Source organism: Notolabrus celidotus, chromosome 21 (genome assembly GCF_009762535.1).
Source record: "Notolabrus celidotus isolate fNotCel1 chromosome 21, fNotCel1.pri, whole genome shotgun sequence".
Lineage (NCBI taxonomy): Eukaryota > Metazoa > Chordata > Actinopteri > Labriformes > Labridae > Notolabrus > Notolabrus celidotus.
In genome coordinates this window covers 20353240-20375317 of record NC_048292.1, presented here as the reverse complement: position 1 = coordinate 20375317, position 22078 = coordinate 20353240, and the positions used below count along the sequence as shown (strand labels likewise).

The following is a 22078-nucleotide window of genomic DNA, read 5'->3' as shown; positions in this document are numbered from 1 at the left end:
TAAAGACAGACATGGTTTGAAAAGACACTTTGAAGTTTGATTATTTGTCTTGACATTTTAAGTTGCAGTTTCAAAGGCTGTTTATTTATCACATTAAAACATGTTGTTTATAACATGGCATGCAAGGGGTGATTTATCAAATCAATAGGTTTAGAAAAATAAATATATTGTCAATTTTGTTAGAAGGAAATTGATTAACAGCAAAGTGTAGTATTTTGCTACAATTAACAGTAACAATCTGCAAATATACCTATAATATAAAAAGTGTAAAAATACGTTAAGAAGCTGCTAAACTTTTCAACAGTATTTTCCTGTTAAGGTTTAAAATAACAGCTGTTTGCAGTATCTATAAAAACATTAGCAAACTGTAAATTTCAGCAACAGCAATATACCGTGAATTTTACAGTAACTTCCTGGCAACCCTACTGCCAGTTGTTTACCGTTTTTTAACAAGGGGAATTTCTAAGAGTGTAGGCTTGTAGGGAAGGTTTCACACATCTGCATGAATTCAATCAGTCACCTCTGCTCTGATGAGGAAGAGTTTTTCACCCTACAGCCCTCAAACTGCAGCATTACAGACCGGACAGGATCCTAAACACATTTATCTGTCTGTACTTTTATTGGGTTTCATCCTGGCGGTGGTGTAAAGGGAAGGATTCTTCTTTAGATAAATGTGAACATCACCAACGTGAAGTACTAGTGATATACATATGCCTTATTCTGAAGAGACGATTAACAAGCTGCAGCTCCACAGAGCGTTCAATGGGAGCTTCTTTGCAACCTCCAGGCTTCTCACTGCTCACGTGACTGAAACTATGAGTTGCATTGTATCGCCAGAGTAACCCAACATACTTTTATTCCAACAGATCGAGGATTATAACGCCACACATCCATCCAAACCTGCATGTGATGATGCTAATGCCTCACAAGAGAAAGAAAACAAAAAACACAGCATGAATATGAACGTCTCGTCCTTCATTTAGCATCACATTAATCATCTCACGACTGCAGAGTTCATCTTGCAGCTCACTGAGAGAGACCCTGAAAAACCCAAGGCCAGAGACGCAGAGAGGAACCAAGGTCCTGCATGTTGATATGTTTGAAGTGGTTTCCTGATATCTAAGTATTTAAGAGGATTCCCACCAAAGGAGTAAAATACAGAGCCCTGCATGATCACGGTCATAAACGTCATCATATATCTGTTTGATAGAGCACTGTGAGTCAGGACTTATTATCTGTACCTGTTTATATTCCTCATTAAAGCCTGCAGGGTCAGGGGGAGATGTGGTCCCTGGTCTGCTGATATGATCTGTGTTTGCTGTGCACACAATGCATCAAGGGGTGGCCCAGCGTTTTTCTGCCTCTGCCTCTGCCTCTCTGGATGACTTTGTTTTAATTAATCTGCTGTGTTGTTTAGTCGGTCCCTGCTGCCTCTCCTCCTATCCTGACCTCCTCTCATCCTTGCACACCCTCATGTGTTCATTCACACCTGCATCAGAGCCATCCACCAGACATCTAATCCTCTGCATGAGTCTGCACGCCTGCTCCTAGCCGGGCAACAGCTCCTGGATGGTCACCTGTATGCATGCATGCAGAATATGTGTGTGTGTGTGTGTGTGTGTGTGTGTGTGTGTGTGTGTGTGTGTGTGTGTGTGTGTGTGTGTGTGTGTATGCAAACATTCTCCATGCATTCATACATACCAATGAGCAGCGGTTCAACGGCTATTTATAGAGTGGCTATATTAGCCCACCATATGTGTCAGCTGCTGCTCTCAAAATGGCCTCAACACACACACAACAAGCAACAGCAGGAGAACTAGGTGGGAAAGTAGGTAGAACACATGAACGTGTGTGAGTGTGTATGTGTGTGTGTGCCAGCTCTGGGTGTGTGTGAGAGAGGCCAGAGGCTGCAGGGCATTGCTGTCGTCAAACAGGTCCACCAAATATACATGTAAGCTAATGTGCAAAGGGAGCCGGAGTCGCTAATAACCCAACAAACACACATGCACACACACGCAGCAGCACACCAACAAGTAAAGCCTGTTCAGCACAGAGCAGCTCTGAGTCACACTCCACTGTCAAAGTTGTCTCACAGACAGCAGAGAGCAAAGCCCTCCATGAGAGAGAGTGTGTGTTTGTGAGAGAAAGAGAGATGAAGGACAAGAGCATTACTGATAGAAGGAGAAAACCTCAACAGCAGCAAGAGGAAGTCAAACCTGTGTCCTTTCACACTGAGTCCGTTTGTGTGTGTGTGTGCGTGTGTGTGTGTGTGTGTGTGTGTGTGTGTGTGTGTGTGTGTGTGAGAGAGAGAGAGAGAGACAGAGAGAGAGAGAGAGAGAGAGAGAGAGAGGAGAGGAGATATTTGTGGATTCCTCCAGAGGAGAGTGGAGGGAAATCTCCACCTCCACCAAACAAAGCAGCCCCTCACCACCTTAGACTCCAACCATCTCTCTCTCTCTCTCTCTCTCTCTCTCTCTCTCTCTCTCTCTCTCTCTCTCTCTATGTCTTTCTCTGTGTGAGTTTTTTTCACATTCCAACTCACTTGATGAAGCAGCGAGCTCCCTCGAATGTGTATCCTTCCTCCCATCCTGTTGGTAAATCTGTGAGGGCAGAGGAGGGGGGAGAGAACACATAGATATATAAGCAGCTGTGCAGATATGAAGCTTGTAGCACGCACACACACACACACACACACACACACACACACACACACACACACACACACACGAACACACACCTGCACAGCAATGCAGTGTCTGGATTACAAATAGCTCAATTGGCTTGTGCTCTTTAATGCATTCCCGCCCCCCTCCCCAATGAGCAGCGGAGACATTCAAGGATTACTCAATCATCCTGCCTCAGCCTCCAGCTGTGTGAGCACTGATCTGCAGCGTGCAATGTAAAGATGCCCTCCCACCCTCTTCCTCTCGCGGCAGATGTGTGTTTTATTTGGAATATCGGCTTTGCACCGACGCACCAGCCGCGCTGCATTGTTCCTGAGGCGGCTCGGTGCGGATACGGGCTCTGAATGAGCTCTGAGACTCTGTTTTCTGCAGCGAGGGGCGGATTTCAACGGAAATGTGTCAAATGTCACTGCAGGGAATCGGCTCTGAAATCGGCACACGCCTACGTGACGGAACTTTTAAAAAGTGTGTCGCAAAGTGTCCAGGTGGAGGGAGCAGGGGGAGGCAGGGGAGGGGAGATGCCGTGCGTAATGGTCCGCCAGAGGAGAGCAGAGAGGGGAGCGGAGCAGAGGAGGCTGTTGCTTTTGCTGCAGAGAGAAGAAATCTCCCCCTCATCGTCTTCCACGGCTCTCCCCGCAACTTGTCGCCCCCTTTTTCCTCTGCCGTGACGCGCAGATAACCTTTCCCAGGCGCGGCGTGCGCGCGTGTGTGTGCGTGTGTTTTCGCAAGAATTTGAATAAAAAACATTGTCAGATTGTTTACCTGGAGTTTTTCTGTGGCCCGTGATCACAGCCTCTCCAGTAACAGGATGCAGCCAGGTTGTACTCTTTGCTTCTTCGCTGTTGGTGGAAGAAAACGGGGGAAAGGTGAATAGAGAAGCCGAAAAAAGACAAACAGGAAAAATGCGTCGCAGAAATAATCAGTGCGTGTCCATAAATCCACGAGTCCGAGTGATATTTACTTGATGAAGAATATGCGTCCATCCCGCGTCACCCCATAACTCCAAGAAGAGGGAAGGCAGGAGAGCCAGTCCGGCTTCGGGTCCGCCGCCATGTCTAGCTGAGAGCTCCTCTGCTCTGCTTACTACACAGGGCTGGAGTGCGCGGCGCCGTGCCAGGCGCGCACCACGGATACCGCGTGCGCGCTTACTGGATACGTGAGCGCGCCCGGAGAAGAGTAAAGACACAAGAAGAGATTTTGTGCCAAGTTAAGGGAGGCGGTGGAGTGTATTATTTTGGCAGACGTGCTCATGAGTGTGACTAAATTGGCCCCAAATAAAGTTCACTATTAGTGTGATTTCTTCGGGCGCTGCCAGAGCTGCTGTGAGTTTATCACCTGTCAATCAGCCAACCAATCAATAGTCACGCTGCACCAAATAAATCCTGACTAATCTCTGAATAAACTAAACGAGATGTGATGTCATTAATGTTTCCAGAGAGATGACAATAACCTGAATGTTTGAGGAGAAAAACAACGAGAAGAGATCAAACATTAAAATCAATATTTACTCTGCACGATTCAGATTATAAACTCAATCTCCTTCTTGTTTTAGACACACTGATGATACTCTACCTTGTACAAAATGTTCCATTCCAATTCCAAGGTGGAAGTCACTCAGCCTTCACACTGAAGTTAATCAGAAATACGGCTGAGCCTCAGACTAACACCTGATCATCGCTCATCAGGCAGCATTTAGCTGATGTGAAACTCAACATCAGAACCAGAGCAGTCAGAGGTCGAACTGTTTGCTCCTCCGAGCAGAGAGGATATTTGTTTGCTAAAATCAAGGCTGAACTGTATCTTTCAAAATGAATCTAAAGCTCTGAGCAGACGGAGAATCATTTGTGTGAAACACTCGTTGAGACCAAAGCTGACCACGTGATCTGGAGATCAATATTTGAATCTTGGTTCCCTCAGAGACATAAAGACAACTTCATTACAGAGACAGATTTACTAATGTAAGAACGAGAACTCCAAACAGCATGAAGTACAGAACCACAGAGAGGACAAGGAGTGTGTTCATTTATACATGTGCAGCTTTTATGAAGAATCGTGTTTATGCATGCATGCTTTTTTCTTCTTTGGACATATATATGCCGTGTGTGTTCGTGCAGCTTTCATGCATGCACACACAGCTCCCTTACTTCTCTTCGTTGCCTCTTTCATCATATTTTCCTCTTTTCCATTTATTATTCACTGAATCTGCAGAGAGTCAGGAACATTATTTATGAAGAAAAATGATGATGATGGTAAAGGACTTGTATGTTATATATACAGATAAACAGAGTTCACATGTAGTACCATGACCCGCCTCTAGGGTAGCTTCAGCGCTCCCCTATGCAGATCCTGAAGTTTCTTCCCGTGCCTTCAAATCATGAATCCAAGACCGTTTCTTTCTTATTTTCTTACTCCATGATCAAGACAAACACTGAAACAGATCTGTCCTCCTCTATAAACTGAAGTAGATAAATATGTTACTGGGGCCGAGGTCGCTGAGACAGTTAAACAGCTCCGAAGCAGCAAGGCCCCGGGGCTGGATGAGATCCGCCCCGAGTTCCTCAAGGCTCTGGATGTTGTAGGGCTGTCCTGGTTGACACGCCTCTGCAATGTTGCATGAACATCGGGGACTGTGCCTCTGGAGTGGCAGATGGGGTTGGTGGTTCCCCTTTTCAAGAAGGGGGACCAGAGGGTGTGTTCCAACTATAGGGGGATCACACTCCTCAGTCTCCCTGGGAAAGTCTACTCTAGGGTACTGGAGAGGAGAGTCCGGCTTTTGGTTGAACCTTGGATGCAGGAGGAACAATGCAGATTTCGTCCTGGCCGTGGAACACTGAACCAGCCCTACACCCTCTGGAGAGTGCTAAGGGGGCATGGGAGTTTGCCCAACCAGTCCACATGTGCTTTGTGGACTTGGAGAAGGCTTACGACCGTGTCCCCCGAGGTATCCCTTGGGGGGGGGCTTCAGGAATATGGAGTGGATGGCCTGTTGCTACTGGCCATTCAATCTCTGTATTGTCGGAGCCAGAGTCTGGTTTGCATTGCCGGCAGTAAGTCGAATTCATTCCCAGTTGGGGTTGGACTCCGCCAGGGCAGCCCTGTGTCGCCGGTTCTGTTCATAACTTTAATGGACAGAATTTCTAGGCGCTGTCAAGTGGCGGAGGGTTTCCAGTTCGGTGGCCTTAGGATTCCATCTCTGTTCTTTGCAGATGATGTGGTCCTATTGGCGTCATCGAGCTGTGACAGCTAGCCCGCACTGGGACGGTTTGCAGCTGAGTGTGAAGCAGCAGGGATGAGGATCAGCGCCTCTAAGTCTGAGGCCATGGTGCTCAGTCGGAAAAGGGTGGCTTGCCCTCTCCGGGCGTATGGTCAGGATGCCTCCTGGACGTCTCCCTGGGGAGGTGTTTCGGGCGTCTGTCTGGGAGGAGGCCACGGGGAAGACCCAGGACACGCTGGTGAGATTATATCTCTCAGCTGGCCTGGGAGCGCCTCGGTATCCTCCCAGAAGAGCTGGTGGAAGTGGCCGGGGAGAGGAGTGTCTGGGCTTCCCTGCTGAGACTGCTTCCCCTGCGACCCGGACCCGGATAAGCGGAAAAAGATGGTATGGTATGGTATTTGCTTTTTTACACAAACATGTGTTTAACTTCTGGAAGTCACATTAAATAATAATAAAAAACACTCTGCTCAAATAACCAGTCTCCTTTTTTGGGCTTTGGACTTTACTATCTTTTATTATTCCCTGGCTCTCATACTGATCTTCCGGCTGTGTAAGATGCTTCATTCTGATTGGTCCAAACCCCTTGATGGTGGTTATTAACTTTCACTAACATGAGCAACACAAACTGATCACGTCATGACAAATCAATCCAAGGAAAAGAGTTCAGACACATTTAGCCTCTGCTTGTTGACACCATAGACTGTAAGGTGAGGTAAAACCGGTAACTTCTGTTAGCATCAAAACAATGTGGCTAGCTTCCTTTAGAATGCTAACTGCGCAGTCTATGCACATTTACATATTGGATTCTGTCCAGTAATATGATCAACGAGCGGAGCAGGTGAGAGAAACTTATGGTTAGCGATCTCTGCAAAGAAACTTAAACCATGAGCGGTGGTGATGATAGCAGCAGGGTTCAAAGTTGTGACATTTGTTTATTTTTAAAGGTGTGTGAACCGCAGAGCTCAGAGAAGAAGGAGAGCTGAATGAGGACAGTTTCATGTTAAATACACCGCAACAGGCAGATATCCAGAATCCATCACCATGGAACGCTAACTGACGAGGAATCACTGTGACTATTTTTAAAAACTTTGAACATAAATCATTTTAAATCAATAAAATAATCTTTAATCAATGTTTTTAATGTTAGTAGCCTGTCTGGATTCTATTTCCCATAACCACCTGCTAACCGTACATTATCCCTTGCTGGTTTCAGGGTCACTAAAAAACATCCTCATCACCACAATCCACCACAGCTCTCTCACATCATTCTTTTTTTTTCTGTTGCAATTTGTTGAAAATTATTTTTGGAGAACTCATTTCAGGTCTTTTGTATCTTCAGAGATTTAACTTGTGAAGTGTAGCAGAGGCACAAAGAAACCTGGGAACAACAGATTGAAATTATTAAGCTGCACAACTTCTGAAAAGGATGTTGACTTCTTTAATTGCTGTGCGTTTTAAAGGTTTTCTGCATCTCAAACGGTCCCTGAAGTTAAACACCTATAGATCTGTTCATGCATCTTTAGAATACATATAAGGAAGGCATGTCTGAAACGCTTCCTAAGACCATGAGAGATTGTGGAATCAGTGTGAGAGTATGTTTTTTAAGTTATATGAGTGCATGCATGTATAAATAACATTTTCTAACCATACATCTGCACCTTTTGCATCACCTTTTGTCCTCATCCAGATCCTTTCTGACGACACCTGCACCCGTTTGGTGTTCCTCGTTGTGCAGCCGTTATTGAAGCCTCTGACTGCATCACATCATCTCTCTACTCTCTTTCTCTCCCGTGTTTGCACATCACTCGACTGATTCTGACGTCTCTCAGAAGTGATCACAGGAGGATCAATGCTCTCTTTAATGAAGGAAATGCAGCACAGATCTGTTCAGCAGTCTCCATCTATATCTGTCCATATTTAGCATATCTGCCGTCAGAGGCAGAGCGGTCTAATTAGAAGCCGCTGTGCAGCAGTCAATCACAAATATCCTTCAAAAGCACTGATGCTTTAATCCTAAAATCCCACTTTTCTGCCGCAAAGCTCTTCTGAGAGCTAATGAAGCGCTAATGTTCGGTAATCAGGGGCTCCTCCAGGACCCCCGCCCCCTCCCCTCTCCGCCTGTCTCAGATGACAGCAAGCTTATTTTGGAGACGAGGGTTCGCTCAAATATTGATCAGCAGGCCGGTTCTGTTCCCGTCCAATCAGGGGCTCTCACGGGAGGTCACAGGAAAGCTCAACAGGCTGGAAATCCCCCCCCCCCAACCCAAACAAACCGGCCCCCTCCTCGTTTCCCCCGCACACATGCCGCTAATGAGGCCGGACAAAGCACACACACGTAGTTAAGTCTCTCCCTGAGGTCAGGAATAGCTCACATACTAAACACACACGCAGACACACCCTGTTAAACCCCCTCCTCAAACACACACACACACACACACACACACGTTCAGGGGTCAAAAGGAGGAGGAGGAGGAGGAGGAGGAGGAGGAGGAGGAGGAGGAGGAGGAGGGTCTCCTCCCACAGCTAAGTCAAAGCCAAGTACTGTAAAAGTTGCACAAGCCGTCACCTCCACCCCTCAGGACCCCCGCCCTGCTGCACGCACACTCCTCCGACTTCAGCTACGGAGGCAGAGGAGGGACACAAAGGTCTGACTGACCAGGTGATCATCTTTACAGTTAACCAGATACAGATCTGCACCTTTAAATTACAGAGTGATTGTTTAGATCTAACCTTTGTCGTTTCTTTTCCATCTTTGGATCCATATTTTGTCTTTTTTAGAACAAAGATGGAGACAAACACTTGAAATAATGTTCAAATAAAACTTTATTAAACCAGTCTGAACAAAGTGCGAAGACATTTGACTCATGCTGTTGTCCTCGTGTGCGCTCTCCTGCTGTTTTTAAAGATCTAAAGTTAAAGTAACTTCAGCTCATAGGGCAGAGGTGAGCTGAAGTTACCCTAGTAAGTTTGCTGTAACGGACACGCCTCCAAGATGACATCATGGAACATGATAATACAGAAGCATCACATCTTACATCTCTTTACAGTTTACACTCTTAACTCATGCTTGAATATTTTAAAGAAAGGATGTAAATATTCTGTGCTCCTCTCTCTGAGGCTGTGAGGTGTCTTTGTGTCTTTGGTTTAATGCATCAAATAACATCTTACTGTCCTCGTCATGTGATGTATGTGATCGGTGTTATCTGCACTATGGGTCCTCTATGGATCGATCTTCTGACTGTTAATGATAGTGACAATAATATGAAGTAATAAAGTAAAAACATAAATATAAATATAGAGTAATAGAGTTAATAAATAAATATAAATATGGAGTCATAAACTAAATAAATACATAAAATATGAAGTAATAAAGTTATTATAAATATAGAGTAATAAAGTAAATACACAAATATAAATAAAGAGCAATAAAGTAAATAGATAAATGAAAAATTAGGTAATAAAGTAAATAAATACATGAAAATATGAAGAAATAGTCAATACATAAATATAAATAAAAGAGTAAAAAAGTGAATAAATAGATGAAATATGAAGTAATAAAGTCAATAAATAAATAGAAATATGAAGTAATAAACTAAATACATAAGATATGAAGTAATAAAGTAAAAACAAAAAAATAATATGAAGTAATAAAGTACAAAATAAATATAAATACAGAGTAATACGACAAAAAATTAAGTAATACGGTAAAAAAATGCATTAATACAGAGTAATATAATATATAAATAAATTTAATACGGAAGTAATAAAGTAAATAAATAGGAGTAATAAAGTTTATAAATCTGCAGTAATAAAGGAAATAAATAAGTATGAATCCGTAGTACATAAGTCAATAAAAATGAATAATGTAAATAAAAAAATAAATAGGAAGTTATTAAGTCAATAATTAAATATCAATATGAATTAATTCAGTGAATAAATAAATATCAATATGAATTAATGAAGTAAATAAATATAGAGTTATAAAGTTAAATTTAATATAGGACATAATGTGCTGCATCATATTTTAATTAAACAGCATTACAAATAAAAAGGTCAGTTACATGTTTTAACAGTTGATGTGTCTGCATGTTGGGACCACAAGTACAACATAATGTCTGTGTGGTCTTTGTGTGTGCGTGTGTGAGTGTGTGTGCAATTGCCCCTCAGGAGCCATCCATAAAGCCGTCTAATTACGGGGTCTTTGTGTTAAAGGAGGCAGGTCTTTAGGCGATTAGCAAGCCGCTCAGAGCAGACGGGATTGTGGGAGCGTTGTCATGTTATGGAGGTCAGCGAGGGACAAACAGTCATGGTGTCATGTATCGACAGCAGTAACACTGTCAGGTCTGAACCTCTGTGAGCGCCTGGAGAGGAGAGGTGCGTGTGTGTGTGTGTGTGTGTGTGTGTGTGTGTGTGTGTGCTGCAGGAGGAGTGATGCTGATTAAAGGACAAAACTGATTATGTCGAGTGTTTTTCACCTTCAGGTACCAATCCTGTTTGCTTCGATCCTTTACAGTCCACGTCTCCAAACAATATGATAGCTTTAACATTTTATGAATTATTTCACTGATGCCAATTTGTTTCCGTACATTTAGTGCATTAAGAAAACTTCTTTAAGCTACAGTGACCAATAATTAGTTTCAACAAAAAAAGGAAAGACAGATTTGTTTCCAGATTTATTGAAAATATGAATTTCAATGTTTTGTCCTGTTTGCTGTTTTTGTAACACTCTGGCACTGCCAACAAAAACAATTTTATGAATTACCAAATCAACAAACGACAATGCAATAGTCCAGAGAAATTGCAACAACAGTTAAGTTCTGCAAGTGAAAGAAGATGCTTTTTTTTTTAAAAAGCAGAAAAAGTGCAGCAAACACAACAAACACAACTTCAAAAATAAACCAAGAAAACACACCCAGGACCTGGAGTCCTTTTCTTTCTACCTGTTATATAACTTTAGACTGAGCACTATCATGCTGTCTTAATATGTTTAAATTATTTGTATCTCTACCTGTGTAATGTGGAGGGTTGTGCGTCAGGGTGGGGGGCTATTTGTTCTTCTTATTTTGTATGTGTCGTCTGTGTATTTGTTTGATTGGTTTTGATTGGTTCCTAAATAATAATCAGAAAATTTAAAAATGTTTTTCAGGGTTCCCACTCTTTTCCAGAGATCATTTTCCAGAGATCATTTTCCAGGACATTTTTATTGATGATCAGGTCAGGTCGCACGCAGCCATGTTGGAATATATTTCCAGGACTATATGTGATTTTCCAGGACATTTTACTTTTTCTCCCATTTTCCAGGTGTTTTCCAGTACTAGAAAACTGGTCAAATGTTTTCCAGGTTTTCCAGGTGTTTTCCAGGACACGTGGGAACCCTGTTTTTTTCTTTGTGAAAATCAGTAAACAAAGGAAACACACACAACTTGTCCATTGCAGAACTTTTGCCTCGGCTACTCAGCGTAGTTACGTGATAAAAACTTCCTCATTTGATAAAACATCCACACAGAGTAAAGTCTTCTTTTCTGTTGAACAACTCTAGTTCATTTTTATTTAGCTAATATTAAGACATAATAAAAATTGTGATGATTACAAACTCTAATGTCAAAGCATGCACAGACACAGCGAGCGACACACTGAGAGTTAAAAACTAAGCACGTGTTTTTGCCGTCTTTCTTAGAAAAATTTGACTTAATGTTAGACACATTTACCTGAGAAGTTAAATGTAAGTCTTATTTTAAGACATCACAAACAAAGAATAAGATCTGAGGAGCTTATAATGAGTGACATTGGGTAGACAAAATATTTGTGTTATGTTTCCTGAATCAAGAATATTATCTTTCAGAAGCCTTTGACCAAAACATGCACTTCTTTTTTCCTTGCTTTACAAAGAAATATGGCACAAACACAGTGTCACGTTAAGATGGAGAACCACAGTCACCACAAATAAATGAATAATAAGTGACCATGTTAATGTGCTGTACATTTCGAGTGGTTGAAAGAAAAACAAGCCAGGCACGTTTAAAGTCAGAGAGGTGATATCACTTTTACAGAAATATATACATTAGAAATAAATGCCATACTTCCATTAATAACAATAATAAAAATAATAATGATAATCATAATAATGTTTTTCTTTGTTTCATCTTCTCCTGTAATGACAAAACCTGCATTTCATTTTGTTAAATTATTCTTTTATTGGAATTATTAGGTTGTTTTTTTTCAGAATTTCAATTAGGTGGCTTTATTTGTCTTAATCTTACTTTAATTTAAAAACATCTAATTAATTTGTGTACTCACTGCTGTGGAAGGTATTCAAACAGATTCAATCTGAAGTTATCAAAGACGTCTTCACTTATGATGTGATGGGCTTTACGTTTCATCCTCAGAGTTGATATCAAAATTAAAGCAGATGTTTCAGAGAACATGACGCTTGTTTTTGTCAACATAAGGTAAACAAAGAAATGATAAACTCATCTCTCTGTGCAGACTCAGGCGGGACAAGAGCGATAATCACAGATATTACACACAGTCAGTCTGCAGGGGGAGCGGCACTGAAGGCAAACTACAGATTAAATAAACATTAGAAATTAAACGGAATCATAATGTGCTCACTCATATTCAATCACAGTTACATAAACTATCTTTCTGCCTCCTTTATTATTTTACTGAAGTATTTAGGAGCTTTTATTTGCTTATTCTGACAAATTTAATCAGACGGAGCACTAAATATAGAGAAAGGAGGAGACGTGCACGCAAAGCAGAGCAGAGGAGACTGATTCACACCGCTCAGGAGTTACAGAGTTATTAACGTGTAGATCATTGATGCCATTAGTCCTGTTCTAATGTGTTGACATGATGCACAACTGATCACCTCTAACATCGGACTTCCACCAGACCCGTCGGTTTTCCCACAGTAATTACTGAATCAAGGATACGTTGTGTGTATTGTATATATATTGTATATAACAATAGGGTCTAAATTTAGTTCAGGGGTAGATAATCTCCCCCTGAAAAGCCCCTGCTTGGGGTAGTACTTTTCAAAGGTCCGGGGACTTTCTGGGGGCAGGGCCTGCAATGCTGAACGTGTCTGATTGGTAGATTAACCGCAGTGTTTTTATTCCGCCCGCCGTCCACAATAACATCACACACATCTGTGATTCACTTGATTTCTCTTCCTTTCATTAGTTTTTATTTCTTCTATGTTTTTTTGTCTTCTCAAAAGAAGGTGGTGTGATTCTCTTGATTTAGCAGCTTGTTACAGTAGTCTTCTCTCAGCTCATGGCAAATGTGTCTCTCCCAGTGTTATGGTTTTAAAAGTGACCCTGTAAACTGGAGACCTTCAGCTGAACGTGTCAGTGTTTGTGGAGTTTACTCAGCTGTGGAAACAGAAAGGGAGTTCCTGGGAATGCAAACTAGTTTAGTTTTTATTAAGATTTCAAAATATCTTCATCAGATATTTAATGATCGTCTAAAGACGTTTATGAGGGATACATCTGGCTGAAAGTCGGCAGTTAACAGGGTCGCTGTTTAAACCAAAACACCGGCCAATCTCTGCCACAGTTTTTTGAGTTAAAAACAATTTTAAAGCCGTGTTGAAAAGTCTTTGCTACTCGCGCTTATCTCCTCTCACGTGTTGATTCAGTGTGCGGTTGAAACGCAGACAATAATGGGGGCACAGGAACCTTTTAGTTCAGGGTAAAAGTAGTTCTGGGGGCTAAAAGACCCCGGAACTCTTGGTCGAAATGCACATCAAGACATCAACTACATATGACACACTGCCATGTTGCTCCTCGACTGGTCTGGTGCCGACAGTAAGAGTGAGCCAGAGCCACTAAACACAGACATGAGCCCATGCAGCTTCATGCTCCATCCTCCAACATATTTCATCCAATGCACAAACATCCGGCAGACTTAGAGATGTTAAGTCTATATATATTTATCCGATTATTCCCCCGCTGTCTTTATCACTCTGAGGACGACTTGTTTACAATCCTGCAGAAAGACTCGTCTGATGTTTCTGATTTAGAAGTTACGTAACACAGGTAGGAGAGGAATTTGGCGGCACTAATCATGAAAGCTATTTTCGTTGCACAGAGCCGAGGAAGTGTTGACAGACCGAATGTTTAGCTGACAAATCTGCTGTTTTTGAATCCGAGCCACGATAATCTGGGCCGCTCTAATTACAACTCCAGGATCCCCAACAATGCCAAGGAAGGGTGGTCTCCAACGCTCCGAACGACAGGTTTTAAAACGTACTGATGAGAAATGCAGACGGTAACTCCAGGAATAGATTCCACAAAGAGAAGGATTAGATATCAGAATATTTTAAATGCTAAGTTAAAGTTCAGGTCATCTGAAGTCTCATTAACACGTGCACGAATCTCCTCACAGTTTCATCTAGTCGGGCTGCATGTGTAAATGCAAACAGACACATTTCGTCCAAAGCTTCATCTGGACATTTTCCTGACTGCACCCAAAATTTACACAGGAATTTAGGGCGAGTTGATCTGTGAGTGCAGCAGTCATGGTCTCCCCAAGTGGTTGGACAAGGTATTCTAACGGCCAAATTCCAGCGGATCCGTCTCTGATCCGTCACAGCACCGAATCTGATAGGTTTCTATTCTAGTCAATGTGTTAACTTCCTCTGGATCGGCTCCGTTGCGTTCCAGCTGCGTCTCTGATCCGGCAGGTCGGAGCCCTCCGGATCAGATACACAAGACTTCTATTTTTGCCGGATTCTGGAGCACGACGCATTAACCTCAACAGAGCAGATGGAGCGGGACAGGAAGTCAGGCATCAATACAAAATGAAAACATCAAGTTGATTTTCAGAATAAAACACTCTGTGTTATCACCAGATCGTATTTCACTTAACTACAACAACAAACCGTCATGATGAGCGGAGCCAGGCCTGGAGTCAACAGGTCAGAGGTTTTCAGAGGACCAGAAAGACAACATGGAGGAGGACAGGAGGAGAGGAGGAGAGGAGGAGAGGAGGAGAGGAGGAGGAGAATCTTTGATTCACTAGTTACCATGGGAAAACCTTGGTCAAATGACTCCAGCTGTCCTGCTCTGTGCTGCGAGACAGACTGCACATGGATCTGGTGGAAGTGTGGCATAAGAGTCAGGGTTAGTTAATAATAACAGAAGCATCACTAGCAGCAGGTTAATTGGGCTGAAATGTCTCCCGCTGTTTGGAGCATATATGAACAACAACATCCTGAAACATCAGAGCCTGAATGTCCTGAAGTGATCTTTATTAATGTCAGGTCCAGGTGTGAAAGGGCTTAACCAAACTGGTCTGCATCACTTCCAGTGCATGCTGGGTAAGCTAAGGACCCCTGTGACCTACACAGGATGCACAGTGTGCAGAAGAGGAAGGACGCTCTTTAAAGCGATTGTTTTTTAAAGACAGCAGCTCCTAGAAAAATACTCTTGAGTGATTTCTTCTTTCATGCCGGGAGTCGATTTGTCAGAGTACGTGTGGAAATTTAGAAACAGCAATATGTGTCTTCACTGAAACTCCTCATATTCATAATTTTCCCAGTGATTTCCTTCCGTCCGCTTCCTTTTCTCCAACAATGATCTCAGCAAGTTTCCCTCCTTCAAAGACGGCCGCTCAGTAAATAATATTACGCAACACGCTGAAAGTCTGTGAGAACCCTCAGGCTGCTCATTATTCCAGTCGAGCTGCAGCGTTACGAGGCCACCGGCTGCTGGTCAGGGCGACTTCCTGAGAGGGAGTCCTGCAGTGCCATGTGTGACCTAATTCACCAGCTCACATCCAGAAAACTCCTAATGTGGTTAATATGCAAACACGGAGCTACATCAACACGAACGTGAGCTTTTAAATGAAGCGTGAGGAGCGCACACAAACATGCTGAGCACACAGAGACTGCAGAGCGGGCGATGTCCATCCAGTTACACTTTTACTGAAAGAAATCAAAGAAACATGCGCTCCAGCAGAGCTCCAGCAGAGCGCCCTGCAGGAGAGAGCAAGTGTTGAAGGTCAAAATATTTGTGAGCTGTCAGAGGTTGTTATCCAGCTCAGTAGCCATGTTGGAGGGACCACTTGAAGACCTACAAGGTCAGTTTTAAACATTGTCTTCCTCCTCCTCTCTTAAACATAACAACAAGCTTTATTTGTAACGTATCCGTGCATGTTCATGAATCTTCGTCTGGGTTTTACTTTACTCTGAAGGTGCAGACACGAATATCCGACAGGGCACTGAAGAAGAAACAGACTCTTCACAACACTGTTTCAGACTTATGAAACTTTTGTTTCATTTCGAGGATTTAAAAAGGGTGATTTCATTTATTTTTCACCTCTAGACCAAATTAGACCAGATCCTGATCCAGAACTACTCTGAAGCTGGGTTTTAAAGTCTGTTTTAATCTCTGGGATAATCTGGTCCAGATGTGACTCAATTCAACTCAATTTTATTAATATAGCACCTTTAATACATTCAAGCATGCAGCACCAAGAGCTTCACAAAAGAACAGAGAGACAGAAAATAACAGAAATAGGTAAAATGATAAAAAAAAACTAAAACTAGATAAAGGAAAGTAATATGAAATAATTTTTTAAAAAATCCTTACAATAAAATTAATAAAATAAGATCTGAGAAGATTCAGAAGAAATAAATTAAAAATGATTTAATAAAATAAAATAAATAAAAACAATGCTAAAACAAGAGTCTATAAGTCAAAATAGAATGATTTTTGCCACAGTGTCAACAGGCAGAGGATACATTTGTTGTGGATTGATGAAATGTTCATGTTAATGTTATTTTTAATTGTTTTTTCTATTTCTAGTGCCTTTATTTATCATCAACTTCTATCCTTACCCTTTTTTGTTTATTTATTCATTTATTCTTATTTTGATGCTTTAATTTATATTTAATAACATATATTTTATTCTTGTTGGTGTGCATTAGTCTCTTCTTTAAAATCTATTTCTGTTTTTTAATGTTATGGCCATTATTTTATTTCAGATTCTATCTTGTTTTCCAATCGCTGTAAAGAACTTTGAATTGCATTTGATTTGTATGAAAGGTGCTCTACAAATAAAGCTTGATTGATTGATTTATTGATTGACGTGTTAAACAATTTGTTGTAGATAAATAAATCCCCATGGCTGTGGAGTTCTGACCAATCAGAATATTTAAAACATCCAGGTAATAAAAGTCACAAGAAGAATAAAACCCATTCTGCCACATGTCAGGCATCGACACCTTCTCCAGTAATGGATGTTTTTAATGCAGCAGAGATTTTCTCTCCACATTTCAGAAACATTTCATCACTCTTGGCTGAATTTGAATTTGCATGAACTGACTTTCATGTCTTGTCTTTGCCACCCAGCAGTCATGCTGTTTATCCTGCTCTGCTCACTGACAACAGAAACTCCTAAAAGGACAGTTATTGTTCTTAGAAGGAACACAAATAAGTTTAATTCCCTGTTATGCATGTAGAGATGGCAAAATACCGCCGGATCATGTGTTTGTGTTTTTGGATTTCGAGTTTCAGCTGTTCTGAAACCAAACACTGAAAACAAAGCAGTCCAAATCTCTTAAATCTCCAAAATATGTTTGAACTAAAACCCAATTCCAACATTTATGGTCCCCCTGAAAAAATCTTACACTTCTTACTGGTTAAAATGATCTTTATGTCCCGACGGCAATCAATACATAATGTGTTCTTAAAAAAGAGTGAAAAAAAGCTGCTATCTACAGCCAGAATAAACCTGGGAAAACGCCAACCAATCACTGTCATTAGGGTCCCAAAATATTAAACCAATCAAATCCTGTCCTGCCATTCTGCCCACCTCCTGCGCGTACATTTCCCCAGCGTGCACTCCCCGTCCCCTGCCTCTGCTTCCCCTGACTCTATTTACTGCCCCTCTCCCTCAACCTCGGGCCTGTCCCCTCTGACCCGATGAGGTGCTTTGCTCAGGACTGTAGTCCGGATCAGAGTCTAAAAAGCTCTCACCACGGGGGCTCTGACAAGCAAAAAAATTAATGACATCTAGTTAGTCCTACAGAAAATGTAGATGTATCGTAGCGTAGGGATGACAAGCCAGTTCGTGAACACGTAGATCTTTACTAACCGGTCACTGTCGGCCATGAGCACACCAACCAACAAAGCAACAATCAATGTTTGAATGAATGAAAAACTTCTCCTCTTGTCTCTCCTCTCTCCAACTCACACACTCTGAGTCTACACTTCTCCTGATGCCTTCACTAACAGTCAACACTGTAGGAATTAAGAACATCTACACTGAACACGTTTAACAAACAGTAGAGCTGTTACAGTATTATACACTACCGTTCAAAAGTTTGGGGTCACCCAGACAATTTTGTGTTTTTCATGAAAACTCACACTTTATTTATCAAATGAGTTACAAAATGAATAGAAAATATAGTCAAGACATTGAGAATGTTAGAAATAATGATTTTTAGTTGAAATAATAATTTTGTCCTTCAAACTTTTCTTTCATCAAAGAATGCTCCCTTTGCAGCAATTACAGCATTGCAGACCTTTGGCATTCTAGCAGTTAAGTTGTTGAGGGAATCTGAAGAAATTTCACCTCACGCTTCCTGAAGCACCTCCCACAAGTTGGATTGGCTTGATGGACACTTCTTGCGTACCATACGGTCAAGCTGCTCCCACAACAGCTCAATGGGGTTGAGATCTGGTGACTGTGCTGTCCACTCCATTACAGACAGAATACCAGCTGCCTGCTTCTTCCCTAAATAGTTCTTGCATAATCTGGAAGTGTGCTTTGGGTCATTGTCCTGTTGTAGGAGGAAATTGGCTCCAATCAAGCGCTGTCCACAGGGTATGGCATGGCGTTGCAAAATTGAGTGATAGCCTTCATTATTCAAAATCCCTTTTATCTTTTACAAATCTCCCACTTTACCTGCACCAAAGCAGCCCCAGACCATCACATTACCTCCACCATGCTTAACAGATGGCGTCAGGCACTCTTCCAGCATCTTTTCACTTGTTCTGCATCTCACTAATCTTCTTCTGTGTGATCCAAACACCTGAAACTTTGATTTGTCCATCCGTACTTTTTTCCAATCTTCCTCTGTCCAATGTCTGTGTTCTTTTACACATACTAATCTTTTCCTTTTATTGGCCAGTCTCAGATATGGCCTTTTCTTTGCCACTCTGCCTAGAAGGCCAGCATCCCGGAGTCGCCTCTTCACTGTAGACGTTGACACTGGCGTTTTGCAGGTACCATTTAATGAAGCTGCCAGTTCAGGACCTGTGAGGCGTCTATTTCTCAAACTAGAGACTCTACTGTACTTGTCTTCTTGTTCAGTTGTGCACCGGGGCCTCCCACTTCTCTTTCTACTCTGGTTAGAGCCTGTTTGTACTGTTCTCTGAAGGGAGTAGTACACATCGTTGTAGGAAATGTTTAGTTTCTTGGAAATTTCTTGCATGGAATAGCCTTCATTTCTAAGAACAAGAATAGACTGTTGAGTTTCATATGAAAGTTCTCTTCTGGCCATTTTGAGAATATAATCAAACCCACAAATGTGATGCTCCAGATACTCAACTAGCTCAAAGAAAGGCCAGTTTTATAGCTTCTCTAACCAGCAAAACCGTTTTCAGCTGTGCTAACATAACTGCACAAGGGTTTTCAAGGTGTTTCTAATCATCCATTAGCTTTCTAACGCGATTAGCAAACACAATGTACCATTAGAACACTGGAGTGATGGTTGCTGGAAATGAGCCTCTATACACCTATGTAGATATTCCATTAAAAACCAGACGTTTGCAGATAGAATAGTCATTTACTGCATTAACAATGTATAGAGTGTATTTCTGATTAATTCAATGTTATCTTCATTGAAAAAAACAGTGCTTTTCTTTAAAAAATAAGGACATTTCTAAGTGACCCCAAACTTTTGAACGGTAGTGTATGTGTTATAACTTTTCTCCTGATATCGTGTCACTGGTACAACTGAATAATGCTAGCATGACAGTTCTAAGTACTAACAGCAGCCATGTTTGTTTGTGTTTTTAACTTTCACTATGATAATGTTTTGGTGAGGACCGGTTTTGAATCAGTCACGATCATTTTCAGTGGCGTTTTTTTCTGCATGTGAGCAGGGGCGTCGTTTTACCGGAGCTCCGAGGGAAGGAGGGGAGGGGTTAGACGGAGTCCTGAAGACATGCTACATTCAAATTCATGCTAGTTATCCGTGACTACAAACCCCAGCTTTAAAGTAACCTGTATGTTTGCAGCCCTGTGATGGGTTGGCGACCTGTCCAGGGTGTACCCTGCCTTCCGCCCGAAGCCAGCTGGGATAGGCTCCAGCCCCCCGTGACCCCTAACGGGATAAGCGGTCAAGATAATGGAATGGATGTATGTTTGCAGTGTGGCTAGTGGTTTGTTTACCTCTCAGCACTAACCGGAAGTGACGTTTCCTGGGACGCCGACTTTATTTATATGTTGGCGCGCATGTTGGAGCTGAAAATAATCCTTTCTTTGTTTATAAATTGTAAATTTTGTCATGACTCACCAACCTTTCTGTTCCGATTGTGTGACGATAACCTCACCCAGGAAGCCGGATGTCTTCTCCCCTGCAGAGACCACTTCCGGTAATTTCACAGCATCTGAGGCACACTATTCAAAATACACAGCCAACAATAAACTGACCGTGTTGATGAAAGTGTCTGATTATAACTTTAAAACGTCTTTACTTACCTGTGACCCGGTGCAGAAATATGGTTTCTCCAACACACTCACTCTTCTTCTTATGCTAGCAGTAGCTTCGGCTAATTAGCATTAGCAACGGCTCACAGTGTGCTCACTATTAATATGTCGATCGCCCTGTTTTCATCTTTACTCATTCTACTCGCTTCGTCCCTCTTCTGTCCCACCTTTCTCACACAATAGGATAAGACACGATAAGTGACCGGCTCTTCCTACCTGAGTGACACCTGTCTGAATCAGTCAAACTACGAAGCAGGCATGACAGGTTCAGGGACGGCTCGAACTTTACAGCTTCTACATGATTACAGTAGTATTCATCACTGAAATAACGCGACAGTATGATAAAAAAAAAAAAGAAAACACATTTAGGAACTTGCTATGCAGTGAAATATACATTTTAACAATTTAACTACAAAAAGAAATTTGAAACAAAAGTACAATGATCACATTTTATCAAAGTACTAAATGTTTACAGTATATCTTTCATTATTAATGGTGCCTTCTTATGGGGCGCCGTTTGTAAAGTTGTGCACACTTAAATTATAAGCAACAAGTCTCCACATTTAGCTCGTAAATATCTTCAAAATGTAGGGTGATAAGTCATATTTTTAACACATTTAGAGGAATATTTATGATCATTTTCACATTTAATTTTGTTATGACAAATACATTTAAGTTAAAAATAAATGTTAAATCTAAAAAAAGTAAATATAGAAGTTAAATGTTAAATCTAAATTTTAAATGTTAAATCTACATGTTACATATTTAAGATTTTATATTTAGATTCCACAATCAACAATAATATTTAGCATTTAGATTCCAATTTAGCATTTAGATTTAACATTTACATTTATCAATCAACATTAACATTTAACATTTAAAGTTATCAATCAACATTTAGATTTAACATTTAACATTAAGATTTAACGATCAACATTTAGATTTAAATTTAGCATTTAGATTTAACAGTGATTTTATACATGATGTATAAAAAATATAACTATGAATGAAACAGCAGAAACAATAATGTTTATAAAATCAAGGGATCATCTCCACATCTTGTTGAAGTATTATCAGACGCCTTCTATTATTTTCCTCCATATTCTGTGGGTCAGATGATAGTTCTCACTGATTTAAATAAAATGTGAATTCAATGAAATGGTGATATGCACGTTTAATTTTTGATCAAATATTCAGTAAGAAATAAAGACCTCTCTTTACGTATATCTAAACTAAATCCACCCCTTCTCTCTCTCCTCTGTTTCCACCATCAGTCCGTCTCCTCTCTTTTCTTCTCTCCCTCTTTATCCGACAGATTGACCTCTTTTTCTTTTCATCAACCCACATCATGCTCAGGTTCTGTCCCTGCAGCCCACAGCTCCACAGCAGCTCCCACACACTGTGCAAAAACACAGACACAGACACAGACACAGACACAGACACACACACACAC

General features: G+C 41.3%; 1 protein-coding gene across 3 annotated transcripts in view; it reads right to left on the bottom strand.

The window, feature by feature from the left end:
* The window catches only part of LOC117804783 (pleckstrin homology domain-containing family A member 5-like), a 266307-nt gene extending 245418 nt beyond the window's left edge, over positions 1-20889 (bottom strand). The window contains exons 1-5 of one of the 3 annotated variants that reach the window (XM_034673141.1): positions 20617-20889; positions 20432-20535; positions 3646-3832; positions 3447-3523; positions 2543-2600 (exon numbers count right to left, since the gene is read on the bottom strand). In XM_034673141.1, the coding sequence (XP_034529032.1) occupies positions 2543-2600; positions 3447-3523; positions 3646-3737 (227 nt within the window). In that variant the 5' untranslated portion in view covers positions 3738-3832; positions 20432-20535; positions 20617-20889. Of the gene's footprint in view, positions 1-2542; positions 2601-3446; positions 3524-3645; positions 3833-20431; positions 20536-20616 lie in introns of those variants that run through there. The other 2 variants (XM_034673142.1, XM_034673143.1) reach the window with 2 other exon arrangements.
* Between the last annotated feature and the right edge of the window lie 1189 nt (positions 20890-22078).